General features: G+C 39.5%; 1 protein-coding gene across 3 annotated transcripts in view; it reads right to left on the reverse strand.

Moving 5' to 3' along the window:
- zfhx3b (zinc finger homeobox 3b) overlaps positions 1 to 19,225 on the reverse strand; it is a 222,404-nt gene that overhangs the window by 6,873 nt on the left and 196,306 nt on the right. For all 3 annotated transcript variants that reach the window (XM_055036977.1, XM_055036976.1, XM_055036978.1), the window contains 4 exons: positions 9,378 to 9,514; positions 8,662 to 8,862; positions 6,072 to 6,195; positions 158 to 5,668 (listed from right to left, as the gene is read on the reverse strand). In XM_055036977.1, coding sequence (XP_054892952.1) covers positions 158 to 5,668; positions 6,072 to 6,195; positions 8,662 to 8,862; positions 9,378 to 9,514 — 5,973 coding nt within the window. The remainder of the gene's footprint in view (positions 1 to 157; positions 5,669 to 6,071; positions 6,196 to 8,661; positions 8,863 to 9,377; positions 9,515 to 19,225) is intronic.

A 19,225-nucleotide genomic window follows, 5' to 3' on the forward strand; every position in this document is an offset into this window, starting at 1 on the left:
ATATAAAAGATGACACTAAGTACAGTGTGCAAATTCATGCAACTGATAGAAGGGCAAGAGAAATTTAATATTACTTCAAGATGTCTATTATTAATTTCAAGTTTCTTTGTATAGCATGTAAAGTCTGGTATTAAGTCAGTTTGAAACAATGACGTACCTGAATTAGATGAGTTAAAGCTGGATAGAGAAGGGCTACCAACCCCTGGCAAAAGTACAGGTGGGATGCCTTGCAGATTTGGGTAGGCTGACTGGAGATTCAGAGCCTGCATAGCAGGGTTATCAAACATCCCCTGCTGCTGCATGGCCTGCTGTTGTGCCAGACCCAAAACTTCATTGGCCTTCTTAATGCGATCCATCTCTTGCTGGGCCATGAGCTGGCGAACAGTAGCTGGGTCAAAATATTCTTTTTCTTTATCAATCTGGCTCCCAATGGTATCTTTCACCTTGGATATGTGTTGTTGAGAGAATATATGATCACGAACAGAAAGGCGAGCACTGTACTTAACGGCACACAATGTGCATTCAGTCTTTGGCCCCTCGTAAGATGTCTGGTTTATTCCAAAGTGCTTAGCCATGTTCAGTTTAGCCTTTTTCTCCTTGGCACGGGCATTTTGAAACCACACTTGAACCACTCTCTTTGGAAGTCCAATTTCATTGCCAAGTACCTCACACTCCAGCATAGTGGGTGTTCTGTAGTCATTAAAGCAGGACTTCAACACTTTCAGCTGGAGGTTCGTCATTTGGGTCCGGAAACGCTTTTGGCCTGGTCTGTCTCCACTGTCAATGCTCCTGGTACCTGAGGCTCCAGGGCTTGGTGAGCAGGGGTCAGCCAGGCTGGATGTCTCACTGTGGTCAATCATATTTTCATTTTCATAGTCCTTAGCATAAAAGCTTGTTGCAGGGCTTACTAACCCTGATGACATTTGATCATCATTTTCGAGCATAGTGGATGTACCTCCAGACTTGGATAGGTAATCACCACTGTTTTGGCTGGGTTTTGCATCAGCACTGTCATTATCTGCATTGGCCTCATCCCCTGTAGTCGTGTCTGTGATTGCCGTGTTCACAGATGAACAGTCGTCATTATCCAGTTTGTTTTGATCAAAGTTAAGGTTCACAGAGGACATTGTTGCACCCTCAAAGTCTTCCATTCCTTCAACTTTGATGGATGAAGGGCTCAGCAGACCCCTGGGAGACAGATCCATGCTTTTATTTACTGGAGACATAGAGGAGCTTTGTCCATCACTGTTCACTGTGGAGGCCAGTTGGGAGTAGCCTGACGTATCCAAAACATCCATTTTAATTTGCATACTCTCCTGCTCAGGTAACAAACCAGTGAGAGTTAAATTGTATCCAGCACGTTTGGCTTCATGCCAGTGACGAGATCTGATGTGTGCCTCAAGGGCTGTTTTTGCCTTGAATAGAGCTCGGCAAAACGGGCACCTACGATGAGCTTGAGCTGGCCCTACAGCCCTGAACTGGCCTTTTCTCTCTCTTGCTCTGGTATTCTGGAACCAAACTTGCACAACTCTCTTTTTTAATCCCACCTCATGAGCAATGTGATCAAGCATTTTACGAGTGGGGTTTGAGTCTAATAAATACTTCTGATAAAGGATCTCTAGTTGCTCAGGTGTAATGGTGGTTCTGAGCCGCTTGTCTCTCTGTGGTTCCTCTCCACTATTTGCACTGTCATTCTCTCCAGGGCTAGTACTAGCCTTTTCTTCAAGCTTTCTTTTCAGGGAGTTCATAGTGGAGGTTGGAGTGGACGGAGAGGTGGCAGAACTGCTGGGTATCTGAGGCATTGCACCGGAGAGAAGTTGGGTTGCTAGTAGGGGATTGGTGGGATCAAATAGCATAAAGGGCATGTCAATTGGGCGATCAAGGAATTGAGGATGAATGAACTGATTTTGCACAGAGAGAAAATGCAATTGCTGGTGTTCTTGCCAGTGCTCAAAGGATGGAAAGCCAATCTTGCACTGCTCACACTGGTATGGAATCATCTGCTGTGCCAGCTGCTGTGTAACAGAGGATAGGTGTGGATTGAGGCCCAAGTGGGAGCTCTGTGAGGATGCCTGGGTTGTCTGAGAAGATGATGGGCCACACTGCTGCTGTTGCTGAGACAATGATGAATGCTTAACAGCCTTAGAGACATGCATCTTTTCCTCTCTCTGAGATCTAGTATGTTGGGGCTCAGACTGGTTTTGGAGTATGATTTCTTGCTTTATAGAAGTTTGAGTATCTCGTGGATCACTAGAAATTTCTGGCAGCTGTTTGGTATTTTCATCATAGGGGTTTGAAATGGTTGCTGGTGATGCTTCCTCTTTCTCAGCCGATGAGAGTTGTGAAAATGCTGACGTTGATGGAGGAAGAGGGCAAAGACTTGAAGAGGAGGGCATTGGTGTGTGACAGGACGACCCAGAGGGAGTATAGCTGTCATGGGAAAAATCCAACGAATCCTCATTTTGGCTGTCATACTGCCCGTCCTCATCTTCATCTTTATAACACAGCTTTTTTTGGTGTTTTATCAGGTCAAAGATACGCTGGAAAACCAGACTGCATTTCTTGCACTGGTAGTTTAGATTTGATGTACGAATATATCGGTCATTTGACAGTTCTCGCCTTTCTCCCTCTTTGGCTCCATCACCCTGGTTTTCATAATTCTTTCTTGCCTTTTGTCGAGCATTTTGGAACCACACAACAATAACACGAGTGGGAAGGCTCAAAAGGTTGGAGAGTTGTTCAAATTCATCATCTTTCGGATAAGCATTTGCATCAAAGAAGTCTTGTAGGACTCTTAGCTGGTAGTCAGTAAACCGGGTCCTAGATGATCTCTTACTTCCATAGAGTTCATGTTTCTGAGGTTCAGGGGAAGGAGGTTTGGAATCAATCTTTGTTTCTTCTAGTGTTGTTGTTGGAGGATTATTGAAATTGTAAGGAGAGTCCTTGTTGCGCTGACGTTCTTTAAAGAGTGTATTTCTGAACCAGTGCTTTATCACTTTTTGTGGCAGCCCAGACTTATCTGCCATTTCTTTAATTTGTTCTTCATTTGGTGAGTTGTTTATATCAAAGTACTGTCGCAGGACTCTAAGCTGGTCATCAGTGATGCGAGTCCGAGGCCTCTTGTTCTGTTGCTGTAACATTGCAGGTGTAAGCTGTTGTTGATAGAGTTGGGCCAAGTCCGATGCCAAGCTTGGCTCGACAGAAGGTAACTGAGGAGGCAACTGAGTGGGCAGGGACTGCAGAGACATGGGCTGCATCATAAGTGGAGAGAACAAGGGTAAATCCATTGGCATAGGTATCTGTGTCATTGGAACTGGGGGTTGTGGAGGAGGTACAGTGGGAGGAGTGAGTGAGGCTGCAGAGACTGGAATATTTGGTGTTGGAGCTCTTTGGGGAGGTGGTGGAGGTGGAGGTGGAGGAGGAGGCGGGGCAGGAGCAGGACTAGCTTCTGGTGTCGGAGGTCTTAGTGGATAGAGTTTATCGTAATGCTCCCTGTATTCCTTGGCAAATCTCTCCAAGGATCTGAAAGGAAAAAAAGCCTGGTGGATATGCTCCTGGTGACTCTTAAGAATCAGTATGTTTGAAAACAGCTTGCCACAGGCTTCGCATTCCAGTTTCTCTAATCCCTCAATGGGATCTACAACCTTCATTATTCCACTTGAACCTGTAGGTCCACTTGACTTTTTCTGAGCTTTCTGTTTATTTTCATTGTATTGAATAACTAATTCAAATCCAAAGTTTTCCAGCAAGGCTTTAGTTGCATTTCCTCGAGCATCTGAAGCAATCCTAGGTGGAAGCATGCCAGAATCTTGGTTAATGTTTAGTGAAATGTTCTGAATGTCCTTTTTTTCTTTTGGTTTGCTTTCAGTGGAATCTTTGCTTATACTGTCCTCACTTTTCTCAGTTACATCTTTCTCTTTTTGTATTTCTTTCTCTTTTTCATCTTTTGAGGAGGAATGTTTCTGCTTTTTTTCAGCCTGCTGGAGAAGAGACGCACTCTGCTGTAGCAAAGCCATCTGCCCTTGAACCTGTGAGTGAGCTTGCTGTTGCTGCTGCTGTTGCTGTTGATGCTGCTGCTGTTGGTGCTGCTGTTGTAGATGATGATGCATTAATTGCTGTTGCAAGCAACTCTGCTGGGCCTGCTGGGCTGAGTTTTTTAAATCTTCTTGCAGGGTAGAAGCTGCAGATCCTGCTAGGCCGAGAACAGAGTTGCTGATGTTGATATCTGGGTTAAGTTGAAATTCTGCTCCAGGGATGTAGAAAGGGAACAGTAATTGCTGCTGCTGCAGAGGCAGAAGTGCATCAGTTGTCACTGGGAAGTGCTGCAGAAGTGCTGGATTGAATAGCTGTGATTGTAAAAGTGCAGCCTGCTGCTGAAGCTCCTGCTGAAGCTGGGCTTGAGCCTGAGCTTGAGCCAATTGCTGTTGTTGCTGAAGCTGCTGTTGTTGTTGCCCTCTTGCAGAGAGAAGCTCACTAAATTTAGACTTTTTTACTTCATGGTTCTCAGATGATGAAGAATGACAGCTTGCTGAAGAATTTCCCAAACTTTCAATGCCATGAGTCTGATTCATGTGATTTCCTCCATGAATACTTTGAGCTGCCTGAGATCCAGAAGAACTGTGGTTTGCTGAGCTAGGAGTAGAGTTATTAGCTGGGCTTGGACTAGTTGTTGATGTGCTCATGCTGGACCCTCCGCTAATTAGACCAGTTGTACTTGCAGAACTAGTGATCCCTCCAGCTGCTTCAAGTTTGGCTGCCCTGGCTTTGGTCTGGTGTAGAACAGAGCGCATGTGGATTTCGAGAGTTGAACTCTGGCTATATGCCACATTGCAAGTGCTGCACTTAAATGGCTTATTATCAGGACTGCTGGTTGGCTCTGGTTGACCAGTAGTGGATTCCTGAAGAGCTCTTTTCACCTTGTGTAGGTGGGAGACAGAGTTATAATGAACTAACAGAATGTTCTTCTGTGTAAAAGACTCTTTGCATACAGTACACTTGAATGGACGAGATGGGTCCAAAAATTTCTCCATTGTAAAGTTGGGGCCCTTTCTGAACGGTAGTGCTCGTTTGGGTTCGGATCCAGAATCCTCCTGTAGTGAGCCAGAATCACTACCTGTTGGACTTTGTTTCTCGTCAGGGTCACTGTCATCTCCTTCTTTGTCGTCTTCTCCCAGGCTTCCATGCTCCTCATTAAGAGCCAGATCCCCCATTGCCATGATATCTCCATTCATCAATAATCCTCCATAAAGTTGCTGGATATCAGCTTCACTCAGTTCCAAATGGCTGGTTTCTAAGTGCTTCTTCAAGGCTTGTAGAGTTCTGAAGCTCCGCTGACAAAGGCAGCACATAGTAGCTGCTCTGATCACATGGTACTGTGAATGAAGCTGCAGTTTCTCCACAGTCTTGAAGGCCAAACTGCACTGGTTACATCTATACTTATAGACATGGCGATCAGAAACCGGTAACTGGGGCCTTTTGTTGTGAACTTCGTTGAAGTGCACTTGGAGAGAGTTGGAGGATTTAAATACTTGACTGCAGCCTTTCTTCCAGCACAGAAAACCAGTGGCATCTTCCTTTTCTGACTGCTGATCCTCAGAAGGTGACTTGCGAGATTCAGCTATGTCTGTGGTGAGGGATATCCCTTTCTCTGGATCAGCATCTGTGGCATCTGTAAATAAATCAACAAAGAATTACTTTTTACAGTTATTTTCCAATTAAGTTTAGAAATGGAGAAAAATACTTTTATTGTGCATCCACAAGCAGGAATGTGTACAAAAAGATCAACCTTTAGATTAATTACAAGGTGTTAAAATACCAATCATTCATCCAGTTATGCTGTGAGTGAGAGCCACAGAATAAAAACGTATTTAATATGCTGAGTGAGGGAAAAACTGTAGTGCCTCCTAATTTTCTGATGCTCTCTTTATGACTTGATATTTTTTGTATTTTACAATTGCCAAACACTTATCAAGGTAAATAAAGATATGACTTAAGAACCCTATGGTTAGTATTACAGAAAAGATGCATATTATGAAATTTAAAGGTAATATTTCAAATACTGAGATACTAACCAGTCTGCTTTTTTGTGTCCTCAGAGATGGAGTTGGCTGCAGCAAGAGGGGTGCTCTGGGACTCTTTGTCTGGACTAGGCACTGGTATGAACATGCTTGCTGGTAGAACCTCAGTGGCTGTCACCTGTAGACACAAAACACAAAAGAATTAAAGTGTTAACAATCATACTTAGTGACTATGTATGGTTAGAATTTGGTTTAAAAAGTCAAATGGCCAGATAAAAAACAAACCCAGCAGAATCACATTCAAAGAGAAAACATCATCAGATCTTCATTATTTTTTCAGAGCTATATAAATATTTTGAAGACACCTCTAGGAAATGAACAAATATTTGTCATCACTGCTGTGAAAACAGAAAATGAGTGACATTTTCTGCAGTCGAAAAAAGCTCCAAAAATCTATAAACAGAAATATGTTTAAAACAATGTGTGGCTGGAGCTGGTGTCTGAGAGCATAATCTGTGCCAAGTATGAAAATGCATTATTTTAAACCATTGTTTTTCTTCCTTCTATGTGTCTGAGTGAAATGAAGAGGGTGACTGCACATAGAGGGTGATGATATATCAGCGTTTTAACTTTTTGAGTATATTTTCAAAATGTCAGTATCTGCCCATTTAATAAAAATAAATTTTTGATTTAATGTTTAAATCCTAAAACTTTTAAAATGTACATGTATGAAATCAAAACACCAATAAATCTTGCAAAAAAAAAAAAAAGACAAATATTTGCTTTATAGAAAAAAACCTGCCACTTTCTAAACAATGGCTTCATTAAACAGTTAGGTGAAAGAGTTGATCACAAGGTCACTTTTAATTCAGACTGCCTAATTGGCAGACATAGTTTAAAATGGCTATCATCCAGTCAGACTCAGAATTAATGAAGCACAATTATTTTCATCGCCCCTAACTAATGCAAAAAGAAAATGAGACCTGGAATGAAGGCGAGCAGACTAAATAAGTCAATGTATTTTAAATATAAGAGAGACACACAAGAAAAATGTTTTTAAAAAGATGGAAGTGCAAAGACAACAAATGAATTAAGGGAGAGTAAATGCATCAGTATGCACACTTGGAAAGTAATAAAAGTCACCTATCTCAGAATTAATTAGGGTATTCTGAGAAGACACGCGAAAGGGATGAAGTATATTTCCATCGGCATTCACCAGCTGTAAAAAGGTTCAGGCTTTAATGTGTGTTATATTACCTCTGTTCTGTCTCCCCTTGTAGTGTTTCAGTACATTACTAGTGCTATAAAAGAAATAAATATTGCTATCTACCATACTAATGTGCATGTCATTTACTTTCTAGATGGGGGATGAAAATGGCTAGGAAGCAGACAGAGAAATGTTTTATAGTGTGATTGTTCAGCGTGTTATTTAGCCTCTGAGCATGGAAGACAACAAAGATGTGCTGTTTGATTGAGAAACAAATTGGGAATTTTTGATTGATTATTCAACCTTGATGTTTTGTCTTGAGAAAACAAGAGCAAAAATAATATAAATTGAGAGTCCCTGATTTCACATCACAAAAAATAACAAATTTGATATTTTATTTACTTTGAAAGTGATTCTGTAATTTACTACTGAATAGGTAGCAAATAATATCAAAATTTTTTGTTTAGTTGTTAATTATTTATTTGTTGATCTGTCACAAATATTACAATAATAATCAAAGCCATTCCCCAGAGACTAATGAATTAGTTGTTGAGAAAATAAACAAGGAATAGCTAACAATGTATTAATCCAAAGTTTAAAACCTAAAGAGATCTGCAGGGGCAGCTACAGTAGTCTTGTTTACCCCATTAAACTTTAATATACTTTATTAAAACAGCTCTGTGCAATGTATGGTGTTTAAATGCAATAATGAATAACTAGATGAAATCAGCTTCAGCCAAGTGCCTTCAGAAGTCACCAATTTTGGTAAATGATGTCCGCCTGCAAGTAACTAACTTTATAATCATATTAATACAAATGTTATGTGAAGGTCTCAGAGGTTTGTTAGAGAACACGACGAAAACCATGGCAGGTCAGGGATGGAAGTGTGGAAAGCTTAAAGCAGGATAATGTTATATAAATATATACAAAGTTTTGAATTCTAATTTCAAAATTTCAAAATAGTGTGGCACAACAAAACTAGCAACCTTAAACTTCAAATAGCCTAAATTGAAGTTTATGGTTTTAACATAAAAGATGTTCAAGGATCATACTTTTTGTAAGATGATATATTTTATAATATAGTATATTATTTGCTTTACTTAAACACTTGTATTGAGGTTTAAGCATCTTGGTTTTTACAAAGTTTTAGTTTAATTAGTTCCTTCCATACACTGGCTCAGAAAACTACAGCCCATCTTTATCATGAGATACTAGGATATAGTGCAATAGTGAAAAGAAATGCCTGCTTGGTGCAGATTAAAACAAATAATGTTCTCTTTGAGGCGCTCACATTAGATGTTTGAAGGCACAGAGGAGTACAACAAAACAATAATCACAGAAATGCACTCATCAAACTGGTTATCTAAACCCTCTCAATGTTCCCAGGCCTTCTACATCCAGTCACATTCAAAGTATATGTCATAACTCAGGACTTACTGTGGCTATTAGCTTGTCAACACAGTCGGGTGCAACACTGTGGAGGTGTGTGAGGTGGAACTGCAGGTGGATCTTATTGTTGAGCATGTCCTGGCACAGTGGGCAGCGTAACATTGGCTGAACAGAGTGCTGTGTCATCACGTGCATTCTGAGGCGATTCAGGTCCGAGTTGGTGAATTTGCAGTAGGGGCACTGGTACATCTGGAGGTGGTGGCAGAGACAGAAGAACCACAAGGTTAACATGGTGAAACCAGGATGCTTGTCTGAATAGAAGCTCTATGTCAGGGGAAAGAGTAGAGGCACTCCCCTCTAACAGCAGACCGCTCTGATCACACCCACACATGTGGAAAAGCTAGCAGCGCCGAGTCTTGGCAGTTGGGACCCACTTGAAAGTGGTCTCATCTGTCAAATACTATATTGATTTTCCAGCTTATGTACAATTAGCAGTGCTGGCCTAGCATATTTGCTGAATTAATTTTGAGTAGATCTAAAAGAAGTAAATGTGCATAACATAAAAAAGCTCAGCACTGAGAATTACTTGTAGAGGTTCATGTTGAACTGATTCCCAAGCTTGAGACTTTTAATGATGTCTCGGTAATTAATGACGAGATCACCTTTAGCTAGATGCCCTCAATTAAAAAAAAGTAGACTTTTTAAAAACATCATAGGCTGTCTGTATATTAAAAAATAAAAATCAGTGTTTTTTTAATCCCGACCTGCTCCGCAGTTCCCTTTTCAGCCGTCCTGGGACGCTTCACGGAAAGCGGGCTGTCAGAGATCTCCGAGCGGGAAGAGGGCCTTTTGGAGGGAAGAGGAGAATCCGACTGGTGCCGTTCCAAGTGGCCAGACGCACCTGAAAATATTCCAATAGAAACAAACATATAAACAAAAGGACTAAGAGGGAACAACAGATGTGTTAGGACAATTTGAGAACCTGGCAGCTTGGTACCAGATCAATAACAGTGAGAATAAAGAGCCTCTGGATGTCTTTCTCAGATGTGATTTAAGTGCATTTAATGGGAATTGGGCAGGAAAAATACTATCAATAACAGTTATGGAATACACTAGCAAGGCCAACTGATGGGCCATTTGAGTCTTGAGTTGTGGTATCAAAACAACACCATAGCACAAGATTTTAGTTTCACATCATTACAAAATGTCACACCATATGAGATTCTTTGATTTTTACCAATAGATGTTCTAATATTTTTGCCAGAAAGGCATAGATCTCTGTCAACATCTATGCACCAAGATGCGACTTGCCTCTGTGTACATTTGTTTGATATTTTGTCATATGGAAAATTGCTGCACAATAATTGCTGCTTTTATCTCTTACATAAAGGCAGCACTATATCCAGAGCTTGGCTTCATTCGCCTGATACATTTTACTGCAAGACGTGAAGTGGTCCAATTTGATTTCTTAGGCTAAAAACTTGTACCTCTTTTAGCATTAAATATAGATATGCTAGAAATACTAGGAACATTAATATGGCACAATCTTTTTTGTTTTGAATGTTTCTAATACATTTATTCACAATATTTATTCCATAACATCTGAATACAATTGCATCATATAGTGAGTGGCGGCTTGAAAAATCATGTTTTACTAGAACTCAAGTGTATAACTAAAGGTTATGAACTGAAAAGAAATAAATGAAAGAAACAAATGTTTTGTGCTTGTACTAGTACATCTCAAATAAACAAGATGCAGCTAAAAAGTAATATATTTCATGCCAGTCATCGCAAAAAATTAAACTCATTATCTATCTCTTGTAATGTTGACCATTATGGCTTACAGATAATAAAATCCCAAAATTTAATTTTTCAGAAAGCCAGAATACTGTGCAAAAGTTTCTTAATGGGAATTGATGGTGTCATATTTTAATCAGCTAATTAACTCAAAACACCTGTAAATGTTCCCTGAGCCATTAAACAGTCTCTCACTCTGGGTCAGTAGACCACACAATCACTGGGAAAAAAGATGACTTGACAAACATCCAGGAGAGAGTCATCGACACCCTTCACAGGGAGGTTATGTCATGAAAGGTCACTGCTGAAGAAGCTGATCTGTATCCTAGCATATTAACAGCAAATTGAGTAGAAAAAAGAAGTGTGGTGAGAAAAGGTGCACCAGCAGCAGGAAGAACTGCAGCCTCAAGAGGATTGTCAAGAGAAATCCATTCCAGAAGAACCAACACACACAGACACATACAAGACATGGGCTACAAGTGTCACATTCCATGTGTCAAGCTAAACCGGTGACGACATCAGAGGGATCTTACATCGGCAAAGGAACTGGGGTGTTATGAAATGGGTCAGTGTTCTTTTTCTAAATTAAAGCAATTTCCGCATTTCATTTGGAAATTAAATTTACAGGGTCTGGAGGAAGAGTGGCACAAAATCCATGTTGCTAGAAGGTTTTTGGCACCATATCATCTGGTGTTGGTCCATAATACTTTCTGAAGTCTACTGTCAATGTTGCCGTCTGCCAGGAAATTCTGGAGAACTCATGCTCACCTCTGATTACAAGCTGTATGAAGATGCTGATTTTATTTTCCAGCAAGACTTGGCACCTGCCCACACTTCCACAGTTACTAAAAGCTGGAGAGTTTGCTGGTCTTGATTGACCAGCAAACTCTCCTGACCTGAACTCCATAGAAGATCTATGAGCTGTTGTTAAAAGAATGATGAGAGACACCAGACCCAACAGGGCAGAAGACCTGAAGGCAGCTATAAGCCCAGCAATCTGGGCTTCTATTGCACCTACACAGTGCAATGATCGCCTCTATGCTATTGCATACTGAGGTGGAGATTCTTGTGATATCAAACAGCATCAAACAAACAACATCAAAATGTTTTGATGACAGTGTCTTATTCAGATCATAGAGGCTTGACTAACAGCTGAGGTTTGTTTCATAAAATATATGTAAAAGGTGTCATGAAGCCAATCTTTAATAATCAAAGAAAGAAAAGTTTCATACAAAGATGCTGAAACTTTTTAATGTACGTTTAAGGCTCAAACAAAACACACAACAGCTCTAGATCAGTCATATCCAAGCATATTCACCAACAACTTTTTGCAAGGAAATAGTGATACTTCAGTGAATGTCAGGTCTGTCTCAAGTGTCTCACTGGCTCACACATCAATTCAGATTGCATACACATTTAAATGGAAACAATGCTGCAATAACCAAAATAATGTTTTTCTTTTTTTATTCTTTCTCTTTCCAAATGAGACCTTGCAAGCCACTTTAAAATCCTCCACTTAAAAAAACAGAAAAGGATAACCAACAGTTCCCACTGTAGAGGTGTAACTTCAGTGGAACAGCTAAGCAAAAGCTTTTCAGTGTTAACTGAAAAGCTAAAGCCACAGAGAATCTGTGAAGGGAAACTGCAGCAGTAGCTCCAGTGGAAAGTGTTTATTGTGAAACTTAAGGAGTTGTCTCACAGACCTCTAACAGCCCTATAAAGAGTTAAATTTGGCCTGATTGGTACAGTTCTTAAGGGGCAAATTGAGAACAGAGGCCGCTTGTAAGGGAGGGGTGGTATGGCAATGGGGGGGTCAGGTTAAACAGGGCTGACCACACTCCTACTCCAGACATTAAAATGTCAGCTCCAATCAGGATGAGGGCAGTTGAGGTGATTACCCAGTGGGAGACCTGGCTTAGGACAGAGGAGTCTGTAAGATCTCCCAGAAACACTGAGATCAGCCATGGAGACCCTATTAGGGTGCAGTCACACTCAATCCTATTAAACACATCCACCAATAAACAAAGGAAATGTTAAACAAAAAGAACCTCCCATTCGTTGACATTAACCTTTCAGTCATGGCACTGTGCTCACCAATTCATCCTCCAACTCTGCCTCCACTCTTTTTCTGCCTAAAGTCCTCTTGCTTGATAAAGAATATTTGCCATCTCTAGTCCTGTTTTAGAGAACTTTTAGGTTTAGGATCTCCATTCCAGTTTAGGCAAATTGTTTTGCACAGGCAAATTTTATATGGATCTGAAGATCATGCTATGTAAAAAAAAATAAAATGTTTTTGAGTATGCAATCTGAACAGAGCCGTTTCCTCTCTCCTTCAGTGGCTCATTATTTCAACAAGCAGCTCCTTGACTATAATTAACATCAACACCCACAAAGTAAGGAAGGATGCTTTCACTCCTTGCGATATAAAAAAGATTAAAAGAGAAGCAAATATAGAAACTGATAAATTATTAATGTGTATATTTATGTTTTTAGTGAGGACTGAGCTGGTAACTTCAGGAAGGAAAAATCATAAATGTACAGCTACAAATACAGTAGGGAAAGTATCAAACCTCCTCTCAGTCTCATGATTAAGAGAATAAGCATAACAATTATGCTTCCAGAGCTGCTCAATTAGCACCAGGGGCGCAACAAGTGGCTGTTTTTATTCTGAAAGCTGCTAAAACCCGTGTTTTCTGGATGAGGTGCTTCATGCTTAAGTGTAGGTGAGAGGGAAGGCGTGTAAGGTGAGGAGCTGCACAGGCCTTTCTCTGGTGCAGGCTCTGTCATGGCTAATTAGGACTTCATAAATCTGATCCATTGCTTCTCTAAGAAACAGTGCAACACTATCATCAGCAGCCCATGACTAACATATAACTACTGTTTCCATAGTTTTTTCTTGTCATGGGAAAAAAAAAAAAAAAAAAAAACAAATTCTGAAACACTGCAAAACCTAGAACTGAAATTAAATCAAAAATAATTTTAGTATAGTTTTATTCCTTTATTTATGTCCAAAAATGATGCAAGAGTTGGCTCAAAAACTATGACTAAAACTGTGCAAAGGACAGTGATTACCACAAGCAGGATTGAAAGCAGGCCCAAGTTGGACATGCTTTAAATATCAACTGCTGATAAGAAGTCATATTTTCTGGTAATAAAGAACAAAAATAACATTTTCATTTTGTTTACTTAGATACTTTTATCTATAGTGTCTGATGAAAGGACCAATTTTACAATCAGAAAACGTGGCAAGTCGATTAAAAGATAAATTCATTTAAAAGGAAGAAAGGCTAACAAAAATGTTTAAAGAAAGAAGATGAAGGACTCTTAATTTTTTCTCTGATTTCACTAATGAATTGCTGAGTAATATTTATTAGGAGCTTATATGAATCTACAAGAAATTTACCTGAAAACTCAGCCTTGCAAATCCTGTACAGTCAACAAAAAAGTCAACGTGCATTATACCTTAATGTTTGTCACACATTGTTTTTTAATGTCTTTTTTTGCACCTTCACTAGACAGAGAGCTCAACTGCAATAAACATCTTATGTCAAATGCAAAGGATGGCTATTGTGTGAAAGCACCAGCAGGGCACACAGAGCAGGGGAAAAGAAAAAAATAAAAAGGCAAGCCAATAAGGTGATTATTAATTCATGCCCCTTTTCCGTAAACCAAAGGCTTTTCTGCTATCGAGTCCCGTAAGTGAATTGGTCTTTGGCACCTTGTCTCTCTTTCGTAGCTGGACTGTATTAGTCAAGCAGCAAAGGGGGCTGCCAGCGTTCTGCGCCGGTCTCTGGAGCAAATCCTTGCTGCCTTGTTGTGCTTTCAAGTGGAAAAAAGATGGCTGCTGGACAGAGTGACTGACACAGCAGAGGCTGGATTAACCACAATAGGTCATCTACCATTGAAATCTTCCATGAGTGCAAAATCACATCTGCTCCTAACGTACGTCTTTTTGACAGGTTATCCATATTGTAGAAATAAAAATAAACAGCATACCAAGTGGTATTAAATGGAAAAAGGTGGCTGGTGTTTTGAATAGCATCCCTAGTAGCTGAGATAAGGTGGCTGTCTTCTCTGCAGCTTCTTTTGCTTGATTACAATTTCATGCCCTGGTAGGTTCAGGCCTATGTTGCTAACATCCTAAAAGATCACACATCCTGTCCATGCCATGTTGTAGAGTGAAAGTTTAACCTGTTCATGTTGAGATTCCAGGATGCTCTGAGAGGCATTCCTACTGAAACCTTTCACCTTCAACGCACCGAGACCCTGCGACGCCCTTCGGCTTCCCGCGCCGCGTGAAATCCTCACCTCTATTCCCATGGCGAGTTGGCTATTAATAAGGAGATGATTCAACTCCCACAGTGCTACAAGTCATTTTCTGTCTTTGCTATGTTAACAATATTGCCTTTTCTCTCCACTCCCCCCACCACACACACACACTTCTAACCGGGTTTTTAATCTGCGGCCTGAGTCGGAGCCCAAAGCAATAAAGGGCAGTGCTCCATTTCGTCTTTTATTTCTGTGGTAATTACTATGCAGCAAGACCCAACAGAGCAGATTTCAACTGGGGATGTGGAAGCAAAAATGCACACATTTTTATTTTGCAAAGAGGAAAAAACTGAAATCTGTAAGTTATGAGGAGGTTAAAATGTTCAGAAATGGAGAGAATTTTTAGGAGCCTACACATTCTTATATTGTATAATAGAAGGAGAAGTGCTTTGCCTTAGCAGCTCTGAATGTTATAAACCCTGTGGAAGACTCATAAACCCGAGCTTTCAGGGAGGTGGCTAACAAACAAGGACAATTTATGGCCTATTATCTTCAAAGACAAAAGGAATTATAATTTAAGGGATGACAAACACTGGAAGGACGTGACATGATTATGATTATGTACTCTACCTGTTTTGTTATTTCTACCAATAACAAAACACCACAGTACTGAATGACCCACAAGTTAAAGTGGCCATTCTAAACATGAGTAATTGAATTATAACTGAATTGAGTTGTGCAATTTCAACTTCAACGGTGCTCAAATAAAATCTGCATATATGCAATTATAGGTGGAGAACAATTCAAATCATTTGATCTGTGTGTTTCTGGATATGCCCAGCCAAAAGGCTAGCATCACAAAACAGAGCTGAATGAAAGAAAAAAAAAATGAGCGGGCTGCAATGCCACAGTATTGCATCTAGGGGATGCTAATCATCAGCTTCATTATCCAGATTACATGCAGCCGCCACAACGTGTAAAGCACATCTGCTTCTCCTACCCACAGAACACCTGAATGTGCACATGTGCTCGCTGAAGCACATCGACCCAAACAGCAGGTGGATATGGAGCCAGAAGCGCACTCCGATATTTACACACAGACGTGCACACACACGCACTCAGGCTGTGTATTGTAACCACGTGCACTGCAGCTGCTCAGTCTTCAATCACACAGCCATTCAATGTTAGTGTTGAGATTTAGATGAAGATAATTTGGAGGTTCTTTCTGGATACATCTGTGTGATTTCAAAAAAAAGGAAGAAAAGTAAACCAAAGACTGCAGAAATACAAACAGCTTAAAGAATCTGTTTGGGGATGTACATCATTGACACTCTTGTATGATCTTTGTGAAAGAACACAAACAAAACAAAACGGTAAATTCAGTGTTTTGAATAACATTCTGATTCTGATTCCAATTTCTCTGAATGAGATGTGGTTAGAGTTTGCACGATAAATTCTGATGAATTCAGCAAAGGACATAAATATTTATGTACAGGTTGTGTAAATACTGTATACTCCAGCCAAGGGCAGACTGAATTAGAACTTGTGTGTCACATTTAATTGGTGCAAGACATAACTGTGTCAAAACACATCTACACAATATCCCTAATAGCTTAAGAGTAAAAAAAAAAAACTAAATATGCAAGATAGAAAATAAATTCTCCAGCTTTTGTGTATGAAGGTGCAAAATGACATTAATTTTAATTAGGCAGATAAAAATATTTTAAATTGTCTTAAAACTGTGCATTGTTTTACAAATTGCCCTGTACAAATAATAAACAAATCTGTTTATTTATTATTCGGCCCATGTTAACCATTTGGAACCATTTATTTTAGCCTACTTATAAGTTTGTCTGTTCCCTGAGGTGTTATAGTTCACAGAGTGTGGATGACCCACACACAAATATAATTTTTCACCCTTTGCCTCCACCACCTTGTTCTAGCTTGTGTAAATTGAATATAGGGGAAGGCACAAGGAGGAATTATTTATCAACTTCCACTAAAGCCCAGAACTGAGACGGTATACTTTTTAGAGAAGCTATATTCGTCCTTTTCTTAATGCAACTCCTCATCTCTGCCATACCGTTTAGTAAAAATCTTCGCCATACCGTTTATGCTAAATATCTTATATCACACCGTGTCCAAGCCTCTAGGTGTATTAACAATTTCCATTTTATCCCCCCCTTCTATCATTTCAAACTCTCATCACCTTCTTCTCTAACCCACACTGACTTTCAGCCTGCCTCACTTCCAGCTGCATTCTTATGGATTCATGCAAGTGCTGCAGAAATACATCATCTGGTTTAATAAAGGTAAGGATCCTGATCGCATGCCTTAATCCGAAGATTCTCCACTAGGAGAGGAACAGGCAAGGAGAAAAATGGGAGTGTTATCAATTTATACATATTTCATGCATGTCATTTAAGATGACCCTTCAGAGGCAGCTAAAGCTAGCATTCACATGCCATTTCAAATTACTTTTTAATTTACATTTTTTTCTATCTGAGTCTGAATGCAATTATGATTATTTAAAAGTTGCACAACATATAGTGTTTTTTAAGACATCATGTCCCTGCAACAAATAAAAAGATAATGAAGGCATCTTTCAAGAGATGACAGGCCAAATACATATGCATTTTACAAAGACTTCTGATGTACCTCTAAATGATTTTAATGAATACTGAGGAGCTGTGCAACAAGAAAGAGAAAATAAGATTGACAGTGGCTTTAAAAAAGGAGGAAGCTTCCCCCCCTTGTGTTCACTAATGCTGTCTATCTGACAGTGGCTGTCATTTGTAAAGGGAACAATGTTGCGCTCTGTTCCAACAGCAACATGACAACGATGAGAAGAACTTCACTCATTCTAATGATGAATTTTAGAAAGATCTCTGAGTCGGACATTAGGTTACTGATCACCTTTTCTGACTGATAACAGATCAGCAGTGTTGTAACATCCTATGCCACATTAACTGATAATCAACAGCTGAAAGAAGTGCTCCTCTGCTCACCAAATGCATTGCGAGGCGTTGCTCCAACAAGACAGGTTTTCTGCATTTCCTTCGGAATTGGTATTGTATTTCTAAATATGCAGGAAGTATAAAAGAAAAGAGCCCTTCCTATTAAACTCCAGCTGTCTATTTTTCCCAACACAGCCTTGAACCCACCACACCATCATACCCACCCACCTTCCTTTCCACTGACATCAAACAGAACCTCAGACCTGGTTCCCTAACGCAATGCTATTTTTAACTAAGCGTTTCTAATAAGCTGCGGGGAAGCTGTAAATTTTTCATATGCAAGCACATATTTCTTTTGTGAAAACACAGAAACACTCTTATTTGCTGATTAGTGACTGACAGAGGAGGAAAGGAACTGAATATGCTTGTATCAAATTGCATGCCTTTCAAAAAGGAGGAATCCTAATGCAAGGAGTCGTCTTCCTGTGCACCACAGGTATGAGTGAATTATTAATCGGCCAGCTCATTTTAATGCTTTTTAAAGTGCTTTATTTTGATGTGCTAAAACATACTTTTAGCCATATTCAGTCAGGCATGCATATCATTATTTCTTCCATCAAAGAGGAGTGTCGCCCTTTCAAAGAGCACAAACAACTCAGCCTCATTTAAAATAGAAGTTCAAATATCAAAGATGTTTTACAAAGGCAAGGCTTCAAACACTGTGATGAAGTTTTTTTTTTTTAATCTGTACTTTATAAAAACTTTGGCATGCAAAAGGTGCAGATTATTTTGCAGCTTTTAACCTGACTCGTGTAAATCAAAACACCTCACAGTAAGACAAGGGAAGATAGATGCCAGAAGTTAGACAAGTGAAGAGCATCTATCTAGGCCTGACACTGTTCAGAGTCATTAAAATCAAGCACCCTTCCTATGGTATATGAGACATCTAAATTCACAGCTTTGTTTTTGGTATTAGAGCCATTGAGATTTAGCAGAGCTCCAAAAAGAGAACTGCAACAAGGTTATATTTTCCTGTCTTAACAAAAAAGACAACAAAGAAAAGCAAGGCAATCAGTAAATAAATGAACCTTTTTGAGCTTGATGCACTTCAATGCACTTTGATGCTCTGATGCACATGCATGGTACGTAATGGGAAAGAACCTCATTTTGAACTGAAGTGAACTTGCTTCTCATTTATTGGAGTTTCATTGTTTTCATGCCTCTGTCAATTTGTAGAAAAACATTTTTTTTCTATTATTTTTAATACTTGCTTCAAACAATATTACAGCTACATTCAGTTTGCTAACATTTGTTTTAGCATATTAAGTCATGACAAAATATGTGTCTAAAGCTGCAGACACGTTTAAAAGACTGCATTGTCTCAGTGGAGAATCATAACAACTATGAGCTAAAAAACAAAAAAACTTGAAATGTTATTTTTAGTTTCTATAATAGAAGTGATAATAAAAAGCATTTAAAATGTCATCTCTCTCAGAGCGTCATAAGCACAAGTAATAAATAAATAAAATATACTCATTAACAAATAGGCTTTATTAACACACGATTCACATTAGATTGTACCATTAAAT

Source organism: Poeciliopsis prolifica, unplaced genomic scaffold, assembly GCF_027474105.1.
Source record: "Poeciliopsis prolifica strain line A6 unplaced genomic scaffold, Auburn_PproV2 SCAFFOLD011, whole genome shotgun sequence".
NCBI classification, from domain to species: Eukaryota; Metazoa; Chordata; class Actinopteri; order Cyprinodontiformes; family Poeciliidae; genus Poeciliopsis; species Poeciliopsis prolifica.